This window comes from Gossypium hirsutum, chromosome A13 (assembly GCF_007990345.1).
Source record: "Gossypium hirsutum isolate 1008001.06 chromosome A13, Gossypium_hirsutum_v2.1, whole genome shotgun sequence".
Lineage (NCBI taxonomy): Eukaryota > Viridiplantae > Streptophyta > Magnoliopsida > Malvales > Malvaceae > Gossypium > Gossypium hirsutum.
Window position 1 is genome coordinate 1,122,684 of NC_053436.1, and position 17,479 is coordinate 1,140,162.

At 31.6% G+C, this 17,479-nt stretch overlaps 3 protein-coding genes across 8 annotated transcripts; all 3 read right to left on the reverse strand.

Moving 5' to 3' along the window:
* Positions 1-2,730: 2,730 nt before the first annotated feature.
* On the reverse strand, positions 2,731-6,241 carry LOC107933300 (26S proteasome regulatory subunit 6B homolog). Its single transcript, XM_016865474.2, has 6 exons — positions 5,656-6,241; positions 4,130-4,360; positions 3,790-3,948; positions 3,517-3,669; positions 3,254-3,337; positions 2,731-3,156 (listed from the first exon to the last, which is right to left on the reverse strand). Exons 1-6 carry the CDS (start codon positions 6,151-6,153, stop codon positions 3,022-3,024), a joined length of 1,260 nt encoding a protein of 419 aa, XP_016720963.1. The 5' UTR covers positions 6,154-6,241; the 3' UTR covers positions 2,731-3,021.
* A 1,471-nt stretch (positions 6,242-7,712) lies between these two features.
* Positions 7,713-11,136, reverse strand: LOC107933285 (uncharacterized). Its single transcript, XM_016865457.2, has 2 exons — positions 9,713-11,136; positions 7,713-8,953 (listed from the first exon to the last, which is right to left on the reverse strand). Exons 1-2 carry the CDS (start codon positions 11,090-11,092, stop codon positions 8,687-8,689), a joined length of 1,647 nt encoding a protein of 548 aa, XP_016720946.2. The 5' UTR covers positions 11,093-11,136; the 3' UTR covers positions 7,713-8,686.
* A 1,645-nt stretch (positions 11,137-12,781) lies between these two features.
* On the reverse strand, positions 12,782-17,092 carry LOC107933253 (putative E3 ubiquitin-protein ligase XBAT31). 6 transcript variants are annotated; one of them, XR_005907346.1, is made up of 5 exons: positions 16,616-17,092; positions 16,274-16,349; positions 15,456-15,500; positions 15,204-15,344; positions 12,782-13,622 (listed from the first exon to the last, which is right to left on the reverse strand). XR_005907346.1 is itself a non-coding variant. In XM_016865421.2 (3 exons), exons 2-3 carry the CDS (start codon positions 15,261-15,263, stop codon positions 13,227-13,229), a joined length of 456 nt encoding a protein of 151 aa, XP_016720910.1. In that variant the 5' UTR covers positions 15,264-15,344; positions 16,616-17,057; the 3' UTR covers positions 12,782-13,226. The 6 variants fall into 6 exon arrangements, 2 of the variants coding, with proteins under 2 accessions (XP_016720910.1, XP_016720909.1); XR_001693584.2 differs by having other exon boundaries at positions 15,456-15,503; XR_001693583.2 differs by lacking the exon at positions 15,456-15,500 and having other exon boundaries at positions 16,616-17,083.
* Between the last annotated feature and the right edge of the window lie 387 nt (positions 17,093-17,479).

Consider the following 17,479-nt stretch of genomic DNA (forward strand, 5'->3'; position numbering starts at 1 on the left):
TTAAAAAATTAATGATCAAATTCGACTTTTTTTAAAATATTCGGCGAAATATAACTAAAAAAATAAAAAAACATATTAACAAAAAAAAGTTGAGCAGTAAATTTACCATTAATAAAAAAATTACAATACCTAAGTAAAATACCTGAATTTAAGTGCTTTTACTGAATTGTTTGCTTTATAGCAAACTTGGAATGTCAAAAACTCAAAAAAGAGAAAGCGAAAAAGAACATCATAAATCATAATAATATTTCAGGGCAAATGCAAACAAAGCATTCATCACACTCACACCTACAACTATTATGGCTATCAATTTTTCACCTTTTCCTTTTAATGTTTCAGTCAAAAGTTGAACTAATCATGTAGAAAGAGGCACTTGTGTTTATGGAAGTTTCAATTAAAATATTTTTTTAATAATTAGAATACGGGAGTTTTACGGATTAAACTCAAATTCTCATATTATATAACATAATAAATTTATCACTAAGATAAAAGATTGTTAGTTGCCTCAACAACATGATAAATAATTATAAGGTTAAAAATAAATATTTATTATAATTAGTCAGTGTGATTAACAGGAGAGGAGTCAATGAAAGTTGATTGAAGATCAATTGGGTGTTTTTCTAGGTTTGACGTTGGAAGGGAATGGCCTCTCCAGAAAGGGACTTGGCTCTTTCAGCTGAGTTTTTATATTGGAAGACAAAGTTGTTTACATGTTTAAAGACTATTGATAATGAAATCGTAACTTATTTCCTTGCACTAACGAATGATGTAACGTTTTAGGATATGACATTTTAAGACAACTGAATAATTAATGATATCGAACTTCCACGTATATCTTATGTATGTCCAACGAAAAATCACCTTATACAAGTTTACTGCTATAATATGGTGCGAGATTCACTAAGCTCAATCAACTTAGAGATTCACTCGATTTTTAATTAAACTAATTTAGCAGACCAATTGTAATTGCAAAGTTGATTGGTTTATATCATAATAAAAGGTAGAGCATAATCCAAGAAAGCACAAACAACTCAGGTTTCACCCATTCGGCGTTTAGTGTAATAACATTAGGAAAAAACTTATTTGATACATATGTGTTTTAACTTACTTCAAATTTGTCAAACATTCAAAGTTAATTCACTAAATTCACCTAGCAATTTGGAGTCTGCAAAGAAGATTTAAGATCTTTTTCTAATTTTTATTTCGAGATTTTTCAGCATATTTAATTAATCTTTTCTATTTGTGTTGAATGGAGTCTATGATCTTTTCTGGCGGTAGATCTTCCTCAAAGTAAGATTGGGCAAAAAAATTTGACCAAATCAAAAATCGATTCAAGTCGATGTATTTGGATAATTTATAGAATGTAAGTTATAAAATCATAGTTATTCGAAATCAAATTGAATTCTGTTTTTTATTTAATATATAATTTATAATATAAAAATAAATATTTTATATTTAAAATAATAAAAATAATTTAAAAGTTCTTGAAAAATTATTATTTAAATATTTAGAATTGTTTTTTTCTGAAATTTTGTCAAATAATATTCAAAAGTTATAAAATAAATGTCATTTTATTAAAATAAGTCTAAAACTAATAACCAAACTAAGCTAAACTGAATTATGATAAATGATTTAAAAAATTAAAAAAAAAACGACCAAATTGAATTTATATCACCCCTCGCTCCAGAAATACTATCCCATTCTCGATGTTCTCGTTAGTGGTTAGTGCAGAAGAAGATGTAGAAAGCTGAATGGGTGCCACCGTGCCAGGTTAGGAGTCTGTTGCTGGGCTGCTGAAGTTGCCACATTTAACCATATATAGTTCTAGTCCCAGTCACGATAGTGTACACTCGTTTGGTATGTGTGAATATATTGACAACATTGATATCCCACGTTAAAGTTTCCCTTCTAATCTGGTTGAAGATCTTCTATAGATTAACATCACAATGATATATACCCAATTTTGGTTGTCATGTACGAAAATTTTTAACTACTGCTAATGGATAAACATGTAGGTATCACCAACTGAGATTTTAGCTCTGCCAATGTATGATCTTAAGCTTGGGTCTCAAGCTAATGCATGCCCAAGTAAGCTTATCATTTGGGTTCGAGAATCACTAGCTAGCCTCTACCCTCTAACAAACACACTAAAAGAGGTTGGGAGAATCAATTTTCAGAACAAATTTTTTTATAATTTTTTTAGAATTATGGTTGAAAATGTTGTAAAAGTATCAAATTGAATGTTTTTAACTATAGTTTAGGGATCAATTAATGTGTACCTCATTTTTCTGTTAAAGTTATAATAAAACGTTATAAGTCAATAATATTAGTGATTAAAATATAACTACTCATAATTCAATAGCAAAAATAAGATATTTCACCGAAGTTTAATGACCAGAAACTAAATATTTTGGTTGACTTGAGGGGTTAAACATAAGTGTGCATATATATATCAGTTCTAATGGTAACAAATTAATATATATTTAATAAGCTAATTTAATATTTATTTTTATAAAAATGTAATTAAAATATTCTATTATATTACATTAATATATAATTTAAAATATAAATTAAAAATATAGCAAAATAATTGAGGTGCAATTTCGATAGAAAAATAACATAAATAATTTCTATGCTATTTATAATATACTAATATGGTTTTTGATCCACTTAATGCTCTTGGTGCTGTTATTTTCAAAAGAGTAGGAAAAAAAAAGTGAAGATTTCATGTCCATAAAACAACACATACATTAAAGCAAGTTTAGATTGATTATACATCAGCGAAATTTAAGTAAAATCATCTAGAAAACAAACATCTATCAACCCGTAGTGGTTTGCACCAAAGTTTATATTACCTCCACTAATAGCATTCTCTTTTTCCCAATTCAAAAGTACTCAGGACATCGCATGGCTCTACTCTCAAGTCCTACGCACTAACACTACCATGCTCCATATCGAAACAAATGTTCTCAAGTAATACGTATCAGAACTTGAAAGTGTCTCCGGTACTGCAACATCTCTTCATTTGTAGAACTCAAAGTCAGTGTCAGGCTTCTTCACATTTGTTCTGTAACCCTTTTCAAAGTCCTTGGGAAGTATGACATATCGGTTCTTGCGAACTGCATGCATTCCAGCTTCTTGGCAGATTGCAGCAATCTGTATGAATCAACGTGAATGAGCAAAAAAAGGAATTACGACCAAAACTAAAGACACAGAGAATCAGGACAAGCTTTGATAGTATGCCACTACTAACCTCTGCAGCACTAATTTTATCTGGTCGAGAAACATAATCCTCCAAGTCCACCTCATCACTTAGGTTCATTTTAGCAGTGCAAACCTGCGAAGGGAAACATTACCTTAATCACGAGAAAATAAGATGCAACATTTCCCAATCACAATCTAAACAGGATGGACAAAAGAAGAAAATACAAAACAACTAAAGAGAACCAGGAATCATGCAGAAAGGAATTAAAAAGTACAATAATTACGTAGGCATTGATACATTGCCCTACTTGCCTGGAAAACAAGTCTCTTCTGCCTTCTATCAGGTAAAGGGAACTCAATCTTTCGGTCAAGCCTTCCAGGACGAAGAAGAGCAGGGTCCAAAGTGTCTGCTCGATTGGTTGCCATAATGACCTTAACATTCACAGTCTGATCAAACCCGTCCATCTAAAAAAGTTCAGAAAAGAAGTTTAATTAATTAAATTACTAACTTCCTCATGTATTTTGAAGAATAACAGCAGCATCTATATTAATATGTCGACAGATTCCTCATTCCTCATCATATACCTGATTCAGGAGTTCCATGAGGATACGCTGAACTTCTCTATCAGCACCGGTTTGAGCATCAAACCTAGCAGTAGCAATGGCATCTACCTCGTCAATAAAGATAATAGCTGGAGCATTTTCTTTAGCAAGACGGAAGACATCACGAACCATCCGTGGCCCCTGAGACAAAGCAATGCTCAAGATATTATTATCCACCAACATTAAAAGATAGTAGCCAGTATTAGAAAAAATCAATATTAAGGGAAGTCAATTTTCATTGCAGAGAACTATGTCTTGCATTGATTAGGGAATGATGAATTTAGTAATAACAATTAAAAAAATGGCCATAACATCTCCTTACCTCACCCAAATACTTCTGAACAAATTCAGATCCAACTACTCTAATGAAGGCAGCAGTTGTATGGTTAGCAACAGCCTTTGCAAGCATGGTTTTTCCAGTGCCAGGGGGACCATAGAGTAAAACACCACGAGGAGGGTCAATCCCAATCTGCTTGTAGAGCTCATGATGAGTCAATGGTAGCTCCACTGCCTCACGAATTTCTTGCTTTTGGATGTCACATCCTCCAATATCCTAGGAAAAGAATACTAAGCCTCAGATGCCAGAAACAACCACCAAAAACAGTACTATTGTCAAATTTATTCCAAGAAATGGACTCAAAGAGGGTCTAACTCTACCAATGTACTAGAGCAGAACAAAGGGTACAGAAAAGAATCAATGATAGAACATTCAAACAAATTAAACAGAAATAACAAAACTAAACTACTAGCAATAAATTTTTTCTAGTATCAATCACACAAGACAAATGATGCAAAGATCCTCCTGGAATATGTTGTGGAAAATTATATAGTAAATTTACAATATTAAAGAAGCGCATCATATTGTTCATTATAATACAATAACATAGGCATAACAAGCACATTCTAAAATGATATATAGCCCACTATCCTTCAAATCTGTTAGATATAATAGATAAGAGAACAAGTTTGTTGCAGAACCCCGTCAGTTCTACAGAAAGCATTTTTCAAGAGTCCTAACAATTTAATCATTCAGGAACATCTAGCAAAAATTGCAGGCCAAGTCAGGAAATATTAAAGCCTACAATAAAAAGTAAGCTCACAATTACACTCTGCTCCACAATATATTGCCTACTATTAATTAAAAAGTATGTAGGAAAGCAAATAAGCCAATTTCTCCAAGTAACATTTGGAATTTACTCCATGTTGTCTTCCATTTCCAACTTAAGGCCTAACCTATGTCTAATTGGATAAAGAGCGAACAAAGTTAAAACAACTTTTTCCAACATATCCATAGCCTCAAACATCAAATATTTAAGAATGGAAGAGGAAAACAGACTCAAATCACATCCAATCCTCTTCTTTTGGCATTAGTGCTGAAATTTGCAGCAAAGTAAACCAATGAATAAAAATTTAATAAATCTTAGCAATCAATTTCTGCATGTTAGCAGTTATGAGCTATGTGTACCACAATTTTCAGCAAAACTACCCCTTTTAAACGTTCCCTTATCTAATAGATCTCATAATATCCTAATTAAGGCATAAATAGGCAGCAGAAAAAAAAAAGGCCCTGATTTTTTCCCAATTACATATCCAAATAAATTAATTAATCAAGTACTCAATTTAATAATCTAGGCAACCGCATAAAGAAGGAATGAACCTGGTATTCAAAACAGACACAAAACTCATGCTTTAAATTTCCCTTCCTACAACAGTTAACCCAAATCCCCCTACTTTAAATAGAAAGGAAACAAAGCCCTAATCCCAAATCAGCCATCGTCAATTGCGAAACCCTAAATCCAAACTTCAAAACAGAATAAAGAAAGAAGAAGAAAAAGATAAGAAACTGACGTTGTACGTAACATCAGGCTTCTCCGACTGGCTAAGCAGAGAGATACTGGAATCGGCCTCGGGAGGCAAAACGTCGACTAGAGCGTTGGAGTGACGGTGAAGAGCCACCGAAGCCGACGGCTTTAGAAGCTCTCTGTTGATGGTGCTCAATATCCTTACATAATAATTGGATCCCGTAGTGGAGCCAACGATTCCATTGTTTTGATCGACCATTTCCATGAACTGGCCAATGACCAAGGGCACCGACTGGATCCGCTTGACTTCCTCCTGAGCCCTCAACAGCTCTCTCTTGAGATTCTTCTGTTCGTCTTTCACATACTCTTCTTGGATGTCTATGAACTCCAACTGCCTTTGAAAGGATTTCAACCTGCAATACAGATCGTCCTCCTCGGCTTTCGTTGGGTCCACCATCGGGTACTGTCCAAGGTCGGATCTTGTGGCGGGAAAAGGCGGCTCCGCCGTGGGTTTGGGTTCCGCCACAATTGCAGAGGCTGCCATTTGTTTTCACCGACTCGGGGTTTGGATTGAAGAGCAAGAAAAGGGAAAACAGTAACAAAAGAAAAGAAACACAGCTCCGCGAGGGTATTCCTCGGGTATTTATTTATTTTTTAGTTTTAAACGTAATTTCCCCAAAACGACGTCGTGGCTAATATTATACAGAATTACATAAATAGTCACTCAATGATTAGTAAATTTTTAATCGAATCACTTAACTTTAAAACATTACAAAATAATCACATGAGTTATCGAAATTTGTTTTGAGTCCATTTTTGTTAAATCAATAACATAATGGTGACATGATTATTAAATACATGACTTTGAAATTTTAAAATAAAATAAAGTTACACATAATTTCCATGTAATTTAGGGAAAAAATAAATTCTAAAATCATTAAAATACAAAACTAATCGATTTTGTCCTTTAAAAACCTAAAAAAATAAACATCCACTAATTCATTTCCCAAAAAAATGTTAAATAACCATATAGGTCCTTGATCATTTTCAAAATTTAAAATTTAATAGTGATTAAATTTTTACAATTTAATCCCTACACTTAATTAACTATTTTTCATAATTTAATTATTCAATCCATCCTTAATATATTTTCCCACTAACTTTATCAATACTTCTATTCATATTTTTATCAACTCAGTTTATAGAATTGGATTCTGAAATCGCATTTTTCAACAAAGGCTAAAGTTAGGTCGTTACACCTAATACTTGTATTTTGAGCTTAAATGTGTTTAAAATTTGCATTATTATCATTTAAAACTCGTTGATGTGTTATGAAGGTGTTTTGGGTATACTTTGAAGTGTTTTTAGGCTACTATACTATAAAATCATGACATTGTAATTCAGAGAGTGAAGTCGCCGATATTATCCCATTGCAATGTCTTTTACTTCATTTTTTCAGATATCTACAAACATGTTATTCAAGCTGCCAACATTTTGATATTTTTGGTTAAAGTGAAAGTTTTGAATCTTTCAAAATTTAGATTCAAGTTTTATCATGCACAATTACACTGTATAAATTTCTAATTTTAATGCCATGAATTTGTAAATGTAAAACTTAAAATTACATATTCTAAATGTATTCAAAGTAAAATTACATATTCTAAATGTATTTTAATTATTATTTTTATATAATATAAATTTGGAATGTTGTTGGGTAAGATTCATTATCTTGATAAATATAATTTTAAATCCCTTTAAAAAAATTATAGCTCGATTGGTATTGATATTGTTGCTAGTATAGGAAGATATAGATTCAAGTGTGCTGAAGCAGTTTATCCTCCTATTTAAGGGTTGAGGTGAATTATGAGTAGTTCTAAACATTATATCAACTTAAAAACTTTCATATACTTTCACAATAGAATTAGATGTTAAAAATTATATATATTTCATTTAATTTAATATGCTTATTCTATATTAAAATATATTTTCATATTTATTTTTCAATAATTATTTTTACAAACCATTTGATTACAAATATTTTTAATTACTTTTATGAATACATTAGATGGATGAGCAAATGTAGTGCAATTGAGAGTTATTTTAACAGGTTTGAGCTAGATTGTCTTTTTTTTTTTTTTCCTCAGTCATTTGATTACAAGAAAAAGACGTTGAGAACACCCAACTCATACCAAATCAACAAAGAACCTACATCATCCAAATAATGCCAAAATAGAGCACAATAACAGACTTCAAATTAAGAAAACAAACTCTCAAAACAAAGTATACCATGACAAAACCTGCTAAAACCAAGACACCCGCTATTCCATACATACCACAACATGCGACTTCAATTCGAACCTCAACCATTTGCCATAAACATCCATTCAAAATCACAAACAACTGCCTAAACAACCACGCCGAAGACGACAATATTTCAACCAATCCGAAAGTAGTACTTGAATTGCATACCCAAAAGTAAAAAGACCAGCTCCTTCCAAAACACCACAAAAACCAACACAGCAGTCTCTTAATTGCCAAAGAACAGACAGAAAATCAGCCGGAAAATAAAGCCAAAAATCAACCCCTTATCGTCTCAGAGCACTCCACCACAAACCATATTGACAATCAAATCAACCCCTACAACATAAAGTTGGATCCAACCCATAGGATAAGGCTCCCAAACAAAAACCAAGCCCTCCACCATCCACACAACAATTCATCAACCAACTCCACCATTCAATCCAACTCAACCACGAATGCAAACCCTCACACAAACATAAAACAACATGAGTAGAAGGCCAACAAAAGAGAAACCTCAAAAATAGGAACACTCCTACTGTTCAGACATATTCAACAAAAAATCTCCAACCAGCAAAACATCATAACAAACATTTTACTTATAAAGAATCCCACTTTACTTCACGACAACCCCCAATTCTTGTATACAAAACACACTTCCTATTCAATATTGTTAATCAAAAAAACCATGTGGAACCAAGAACAAAAAAAACGAAAACCATACCTTGAACTTCCAAACCAGTCTCGAAAGCTCTGAAACATTCCATAAGGTAGATCAATCATCCATAAAATTTTCCAATAATTCTTCCCCGAACATATCGTTTATCAAGTAACAAATCTTCTGTCTTCTTTATCTCTTTTGTCACATCATCCAATTCTCCTTTTAATTGCTTCATTTTTGCTTCTAATTCTTCTCGTCTTTCATGTAATTTGCTGCGCTTTTCTTGGAGATTTTCCACATGCCATTTTTGGATTTTTATTTCAGTGATATTGTCTTCTAAAATTTCTTCTTCAAATGATCTATCCTTGGAAATTAATGGTAGCACCTGATTCACGTACAATTTAAATAATTAAATAATTTTATGTTTAGTTGTTATTCGTACATTCAAGGATCAATATTATATAAGAATATGCATTTGATATGAATATTGTTTTCAGATATTTTCATAGAAAAATATTTGTTACTCTATCAGTGAAAATTTTAAACCTTAGAAGCACAATTGGATTGATGACAAGTGCCTTATAGAGTATAGTAAAATGTTTTAAAAAATATAAATGAAAATGTATGTATGTATATATGTATGTATGTATGTATGTATACGGGAAGAAATCTACTTACATCAGTGTAAAACTTAAGAGGTTTTATATCTTTCCATAACTTTTTATACGATTAATATTTCAACAATCTAACTGTTATATTTCATACTTTATTCATGTAGATCATGCATGTCAAGTTTAGCATAAGTTAAAAATTTATCAATATATTATACTTTTCATGCATCTAAATCTTTTAATCGATCTGAATTCTCTATCATATTGATATAAAATATTGTATATATTAATATATATTTTAATGATTGAGATTTTTTTAACATAAAATGAATGGTTATAAGTTTTTAATTTATACCAAACTTGACATAAATGAATAGAGTATGAAACTTGACTGTTGAGTTTATTAAAATATTAACCATGCAAAAAGTTACAGAAAGTGTCAAACCTCTTAAATTTTATATTGATGTATGTAGATCCTCCCCTTAAAAGTAACTCAATTAAATGTTTAAATTGAATAATAAAAATATACTAACCTCTAGAACCACGCACTTGACTTCAGCAATGAATTTGCACTCCGCACAATAGTAAATCAACTCTCTTTGGTTTCTTTTTTGCTCACATACATCACAATAAAATTCGTCATTTTCTTCATCTGAGTTCAACTCATATTCAAAAGGTGACTTTATAAGGGTTAAAGGATGGAGATGAGATTTGTGCTTTATTGATTTAGGTGCTGAAGAATGACACTGGAGATGGATGGTAATGTCACATGGCACACATCGAAAAACGAAGTTACGGCAGTTTACACCACAAAGATGGCAAGTAAGATCGGTTGTTTTCTCAAAGAGAGTGAGAAGGTGTTGATGGCCACTAAATGTAATAGAGGGCACCAGCTTATAACAATCCAACTGAAGGTTAAACTTACACTCAGATTTCCGACAGCTATATGCTAAGAGAGTTGAATCAATGCCTCGGAAACATGCATCACAAGTGCGGATATGATCATTGTATGGAAGGGATGTGATGGTGAAAAGGTGTTTGGGATGAAAAGGATGCTTAAAATTTACAAATTTGTAAGGTAATTTAACATAGCATGATTTATGTAAAAAGAAGCGGTCGCATGATCTGCTACACCTGAAAGTTGGCGCGGGAGCTAAGCAAATCTGTGCACATGCTACACAACGAGGTTCGCTGCCATATTCTTCATCGTTTTGGACAAGTGCTAGTGTATGCGGGTGACAGAAATGCTGGATCTCTTTGGCATCTTCAGAGTCTATGGTGGGAAATAGGGCACATTTGACATGGACATCGAATTCACATGCTCCACAGCTGAACTTCATGCCGGGGACAATACGTTCACCACAACAATCACATTCGTCACTACCGTCAGGATCTGTGATGAATATGAGAGTGCATGGATGGATGTGATGATTGATCAACTGTCGCAAAATTCTCTTCATGCAAGATTTATGAAGGAAAAACTTGCATTCCATGCAACCATAGGTAGAAGAAGAAGAAGAGCAGAGCTCTACACAAATGGAGCAGATCACTTCATCTTTCTGGTTGGAATCAACAAGTTTTAAGGGATGAAGATGAGTGAAATGTTGAATGGTGTACTCCTCATTCGAATATTCTACCATTAGCTTTTGGGCGCATTCCACGTGCGTTTGAAACCTACAACTTAACTTGCATTTATAGACAAAGTTTGAAGTGATAGTTTCGAAACAAACAAAACAAAAACTACTAAAAGATTCAGTGGAGATGGTAAGAGGGCATGGATGAAAGAAACTTTGAACCTCTGCTTCGTGCTCAAAAAGACAATAATCATGAAAAAAATACGCACAACGTTCGCAACCAAAGGTCCCGACAAATAAGGGCCTCTGACATCCTTTGCACCGGTGATCTGTTATCATCTTCCTAATTAATGACAAGGGGTGGTGATGGATGACATGATGAAACTCCATTCTTTTTTAATGAAACAATAGAAATTACGTACATCATTGCAAACATGTTATTGCAATATATAACAATAGAATTATTTTCTCTTACTTTTCTTAATACCTAATTCACCTTTAATTTTATGCATAACCTAACATTACAAGCAAAACAACACATTAAAGTAATTCCATCTTTAATTAATCAAATTAGTAAATTAATTATTAAAATTGATCATGATAAACAACTATCTTTATCGAATCAGGAAGAAAGGAATTATAATAGATAATATAAACAATTATTTTATTTACAATCTATTTTACCTTTTATAGCAACTTGCCTTTGTGATTCGGTATTAGAAAATATATTTTTAAATAATTATTTTCAAGAATATTGCTACTCATATTTTTTTAAAACCTTTTTCAAACATAAAATTTCCTTTCCCCCTTGAGTATTTTAATTTGATGTGTAACATGATAAAATAAATTTTAATTTAATGTCATAATACATTTAATAAATAAATAAATTTAATTATTTTAACGTTAAATAAATAAAACAAAAGTTATTTGGAAGAACAAATACTTAGCTTCGTCCAAAGGGATTACATTTGATCATTGAATTGGTCTCGTAAAGTTATTTTTTTTACTTGAATCGATTTGTTTGAAAATCGTTCTTTTGTTTTTAGGGAAAAATTCAGTAATTTAAATTGGTTGTACTTAACAATTTCATTAATGTGAAGTTTTGAAAAACGGTTAAGGTTTGCGAGAAAAGACTTATCAAAACTTTAAGAGCACGTTTGGTTTGCTGTAATGGAATAGAGGCGTAATGGAATAGAGGTGTAATGGAATAGAGGCGTAATAGCAATTCAATTGTTTGGTTGAATGTAATGGAATAGAGGCGTAATAGTATTCTTGTGTTTGGTTGAATGGAATGGAGGTGTAATAGCATAAGAGAAAAAACTAAAATGACTAGAATACCCTTAGCAAAAATTTGTTTAGGTAAATGATTATTGTTATTGTTATTAAATTTTAATAAGATTATTAATATCAATAATAAATAATTTAATCATATTTTAACATAATTATTGTTAAATATATTTTAATTAAAATATATAATTTAATAAAATTCTTAATAATCAATATTCTTATATGAATTTCATATAATAATATATGATACTATAAAATATAATTTAACATGATTATTATTAAATATATTTTAATTAAAATATATGATTTAATAAAATTCTTAATAATCAATTTTCTTATATGAATTTACTAAAATCATAATATATGATACTATAAAATATAATTTGAAATAATTATTATTAAATATATTTTAATTAAAATATATGATTTAATAAAATTTAAAATAATTATTACTAATAAATTTTCTTATTTGAATTTGTATAATTTAAAATAATTATTATTAAATATAATTTAATAATAATATATAATTTCATAAAATTCTTGATAATAAATTTTCTTATATGAATTTATATAATTTAAAATAATTAATATTAAATATAATTTAATAATGATATATAATTTTATAAATTTCTTAATAATAAATATTCTTATATGAATTTACTAAAATCATAATATAACTTGAGAATTATATTCTGCATAAACATAATTAACTTATATTAACAAAATCATAATCATATAATATAACAAACAAGTAGGTACATGTTCGTGTCCTATATATTAAAAAGAACAAAACAAAAAACAAAAGCATTTGTTATTATATAAAAAGCTAAAAAGGCAAAGGCCAACTAAAAATGGAGCCTTTGGCCTTTGCTCTAAGTTTTGATGTCCCTCCCCTCCCCCATTGATTTACCTTTCCTTTCACTCGTTGGCCCTACTATACTCCAACTATCTACTTCAAATCTTCTTCCACATGGACCTAATAAAATAACCCTAAGCAAACTCACTTCTTTGCTTAAGTAGCAGATGGACCTCACCTAATTCACATGTATATAGACCAAATGAGTCCAGTCCTAACCATGATTGCTTGATTTTTTCTCTCTGCCCTTTTTTATTTTCCTTCGTTGTGTGAAAAGGAATGTGACAATCTGAAACTTTCAATAAGCAATGGCTGACAAAGTGCCAAGTTTCAAGTCTTATCAATCCATTCATTTTCTGCAGCAATCCTTCTTGAGCTACGGCCACCAATCTTGCTGAATGAACCTATTGCGGATAAACTTTTAAAGCTGCAGATTCCCTCACTGAAATTCCTTGGCTTTTTTGATTTTCTTGGCTTTGAAGTACTATCTTCTCCAGTAGAGCAATTGGTATCGTCATAACATTTCATCTTGGCTACCATCAGTCGGACAATGGTGCACCGACAAAAGGGACATACCAGGGTTGTTAGGCTTGCAGTAATAGGGTTTGGCTTGTTGTGACAGCACAAGGCAACTGTGCATTGTGCACATATCTGGTGGCCACAGTATTGAACTTTAATAGTGCAGAGCTGCTTAAAGCATATACAGCATACATCAGTATCGCTAGCCTGCACCAAATAATTCCACAGTGAATATATCAACTCCATTATTGCCAAATGGAAACTATGTTCAAATTTTACTAGCATAACAGAAACCTAGCAGTCGATTGCTAAAGAATAGGGTCAATGCAAAAACGGATATGCTAAAGTATGAAGTTTATGCTGTAAATTGGTATAGCCTCAAGACTTTGTATTACATCTCAATTTCGTAATGGACTGAACTAATATGATGCCAAGACGAGCCCATTGAAAACCTAGCTTGAAGGCATTTTGTTGATAAAACCTTAACAAAAAACAGATACAGTCTATAGCTAGAATGGTTTCTGTAGAAGAAAATACATTACTTATTTTCAACAGGAAAAGCAAATGATTAAATACTCTATGCCCTCTGTTTGTATTGGTGAGAGGAAAATGGCCTTCTGTCTAAATACCAAAATGTAATAGCTTAAGGATTTAAATTCATACGTAAAACAATCAATAATTCTAGAATCGGTGCGCCAACAGCAAAGTCTGGCCATCCCTAAATCAGACCTCGAAATAGAAACACTAGAAATGCTGGACCAGCCAAAAAATAAGCCAACCACTGCTTTATCAGAGTAAGAAATATTCCAACAGGCAGATCCCTTCACTAAACTAAAAAGTTTTAGCAAAACTTTGCAGATTGAGACCCAAAAAGGAAAGTGTAGGATTGAAACCTCATGAATCATCAATATAATCAGCTCAAAACACTCATAAATCAGCTTCAAGAGGATATTTGTGTCATAGAGGTAGGCAAAACACTAGATGCTTTTGATCTAATATGTTCTCAGGACCAAATATGTCTTAGAATAAACTATGTTAACAGTTCTTATCTGATTGATAGCTTTCAAAGTTTCATTTTGCCAATGTTAAAATCGCCTCAAAATGTAGATTGCTAGTTTGCTTTCATCTAGAAATATTTCTTTAGTTAGAAAGAAAGCCTACATTTTAAGTAAATTAATAACTTGACAAGCCAAAAATGAATTCTTGCAATCATGATAACTTGAATAGAACAAGAAACTAGTTAGAAACACTATCAAAATCAATAATTTTCCTTTGATAGTGTACAACATTTCTGAATCATATCCAAATTTTAGACAGTGGGAAAAATTCTAAGATTGGAAACATTGCACCAAATTTTGGCAGAATGCAAGCGACCAACTCAAAGAAAACCTTTTGATTGAGGTAAACTGTTCATGCTGATTACAGAAATTCCCCAGCAAACATCCAACACAGAATCTTCAACCAATCCAATTGATCATAAAGAAAATCTTAAGCAAAAAATCTTAGGTCCATTTCTTATTAAACCACATATTCTATACCAACCAAAGCAACTTCAATCAAATACCAAGTGATTCCAACTAAATCAGGAACATGTATATCTTAACAGATATATAAGTATCCACAATTTGTTAAGTGTTACAAGTGTTACTGTCAGACTTTGTATTACATCTCAATTTATTTTCAGTCATTTTTCCAAGCAATCATTCTATCCATCTGACCAAAAAAAAAACAAAAACAAAATAAATACAGATACTCATGAATTATCAACTTAACATGAATTATTATTACCCATATCGACCAGTTGATGCACAAATAAGAGCACCATTGTATAACAGGATATGTACGCATTCAGGCTGCTTCCGGCGTGCTGCTAAGTGCAAGGGAGTGGCTCCCCTACCATCTCTTATATTCACAAACCGTGCATATCCCCTGATATCAAATCCAACAAAAGATATACATATAAGAACAAATGAAAACAGAGATCTCTATCCAAATGAATAAAAAAAAAGTCAAGCAATCTTGAAAGAAACAAAAGACCACCATAAAACAGCAACAGGGCCGAGCGGATGAAGAAGAAGAAGCAGTCTGCTGATGAGTGATGAAGAAAAAGCAGTTGTGGCGGCCGAAAGGAAGGAAAAAGTTATGGAATCAGAAGAAATCAGAAGAAGCAGTTAGGAGGGTAAAACAGGGTAGAAGAAATTGGGAGAACTTAATATGCAGCAAAACTGAGCTTTCCTTCCGGAATAGAAATCGGTGGATTTTGGGGATTAGGTCTGTAATGTATTAGAGCCGTAATAGCAATACACAGAACGAAACAAAGGATTAGGGATTAAGTGGGGCCCACCGATTAGGGGTGTAATGGCTATACCAATACACCCAACCAAACATGCTCTAAGTATTTTATAAAGTAGCGAAAAATATTTAAAATAATAGTTTTCTAAACCGAATAGCATGCAAATATCAGAGTAATAATTAAATGTCATGCTTAAAATAAATAAGTTAAACAATCCTAAATCTAGGATATAAAAGCATAAATAATTATTACAATCCTGTAAATAAACTAATTAAGGGAAACTTTAAATAAAACTTAAAAATAGAAATAATGAGAAAAAAACAGGTTGCTAATCCGAGGGTTCTCCGATGCTATTCCAAGTCCTAATTTTCTATGTTGCCTGAGAGATAATGAGAGGGAGAGTGAGCTTACAACGGCTTCAGTGTCAGAATAAATTCTAAATCATTACATATAATTGAAAAACAATAAAGCATATAATAAATAGTATAATAGGCCAATTTTGACCCGAGCCTAAAATAAATGAAACCCAATGTCCAAATTACAAAATAAATAATAAACCCAATACCCAATTAGTAGCCTAAAAAAACACTGGCCGCCGCTTCCTCGCACACCACCTTCTACACGCGTCGCACGTCTGACACCTTCGACCAAGGGAAACACGCAATAGCAGAGAAAACAAATAACAAAGAGACAAAAAAATAGAAATCAAAAGATGGTAGTTTCGGCTATAAAAGCCATGATATTTCAATGTATTTCTTCTTCTTGTTCGAATAAAAAAAATCAATCAAAAAAACTAAAAAAACTTTCAAAGGTGATTTTTTTGCTCTTAAGTTTCTGTTGTTTTTGTTTTCTTTTATTTTTTTCTTTTTTTTATGCCAAAAAAATATAAAAAGAAAAGGGTACTCACCTCCGTCGGTCTCCTCGGCGCCGGAAAAGTCCCTTTTGCGCAACGCCTGCCACTGGCCAACGACGGCGGTGCGACGGACACCGGGGAAGCCTTATCACTGGAGTATGGGGAGAGTTGAGAGAGTGGAGGAGACCTTTTTTTTTTTCTCTATAGGGAGGTCTGAAACGAAGAAAAATAAAAAAATGGGGATTAAATAGTGGGTATCAAACTGCAGCGTTTTGGGTGGCCTTCCCAGGCTCAAAACGAAGTCGTTTTGGGGAAGGACAACCCGAACCAGATCCCCTCATTTTATTTTATGGGTTATTTCGAAAATGGTCCCCCGTGTTTGTAGCGCCATTCAATCAGGCTATTTTTTCATTATTTTCATTTTTACAGATTTTACCCTTTAATTTTGTTTAGTTTTAATCGGGTCCCAACCCACTGATGCTTTGAAAAGGACACGTGTCCTACATATGGGGTTAATTTCTTTTTTAGTCCCCGTATGTTTTTGCGCATTTTATTTTAATCCTTTGTTTTATTTTATTATTTAAATTGTTTGTTTTATTATTATTTTTACTTTTAATATCATTTCTGTTCTGATTTAGTCCTAATCTATTGGATTTTAACCTTTTAATTTGTTATTTATTTAATATTTTATATATTATTTCTTTCAAATTATTTTACTCATTTTAATTTTTTTTTAGATATTATTCATATTAAACTGTTTTTTATTATATATATATTCTGTTTTTAATTTTTTTATTTGTTGGTTTTAAACTCTTTTACATATGATCTATATTGAATTTATATATATATTGTTTATTTTTAAATTTTTATTTATTATCTATTTTAATTTTTTATATAATGTTGATTTTAAACTCTTTT

Coding starts and splice junctions, on each gene's coding strand:
- LOC107933300 (XM_016865474.2), bottom strand. CDS start 6,153: ATGGCAGCCTCTGCAATTGTGGCGGAACCCAAACCCACGGCGGAGCCG. Junction 4,361..5,655: donor AGCCTGATGTTACGTACAAC/GTCAGTTTCTTA, acceptor TTCTTTTCCTAG/GATATTGGAGGATGTGACAT. Junction 3,157..3,253: donor ATAAAATTAGTGCTGCAGAG/GTTAGTAGTGGC, acceptor TGATTCATACAG/ATTGCTGCAATCTGCCAAGA.
- LOC107933285 (XM_016865457.2), bottom strand. CDS start 11,092: ATGATAACAGATCACCGGTGCAAAGGATGTCAGAGGCCCTTATTTGTC. Junction 8,954..9,712: donor TCAAGTGCGTGGTTCTAGAG/GTTAGTATATTT, acceptor TACGTGAATCAG/GTGCTACCATTAATTTCCAA.
- LOC107933253 (XM_016865421.2), bottom strand. CDS start 15,263: ATGCGTACATATCCTGTTATACAATGGTGCTCTTATTTGTGCATCAAC. Junction 13,623..15,203: donor GCATCAACTGGTCGATATGG/GTAATAATAATT, acceptor TATTTGGTGCAG/GCTAGCGATACTGATGTATG.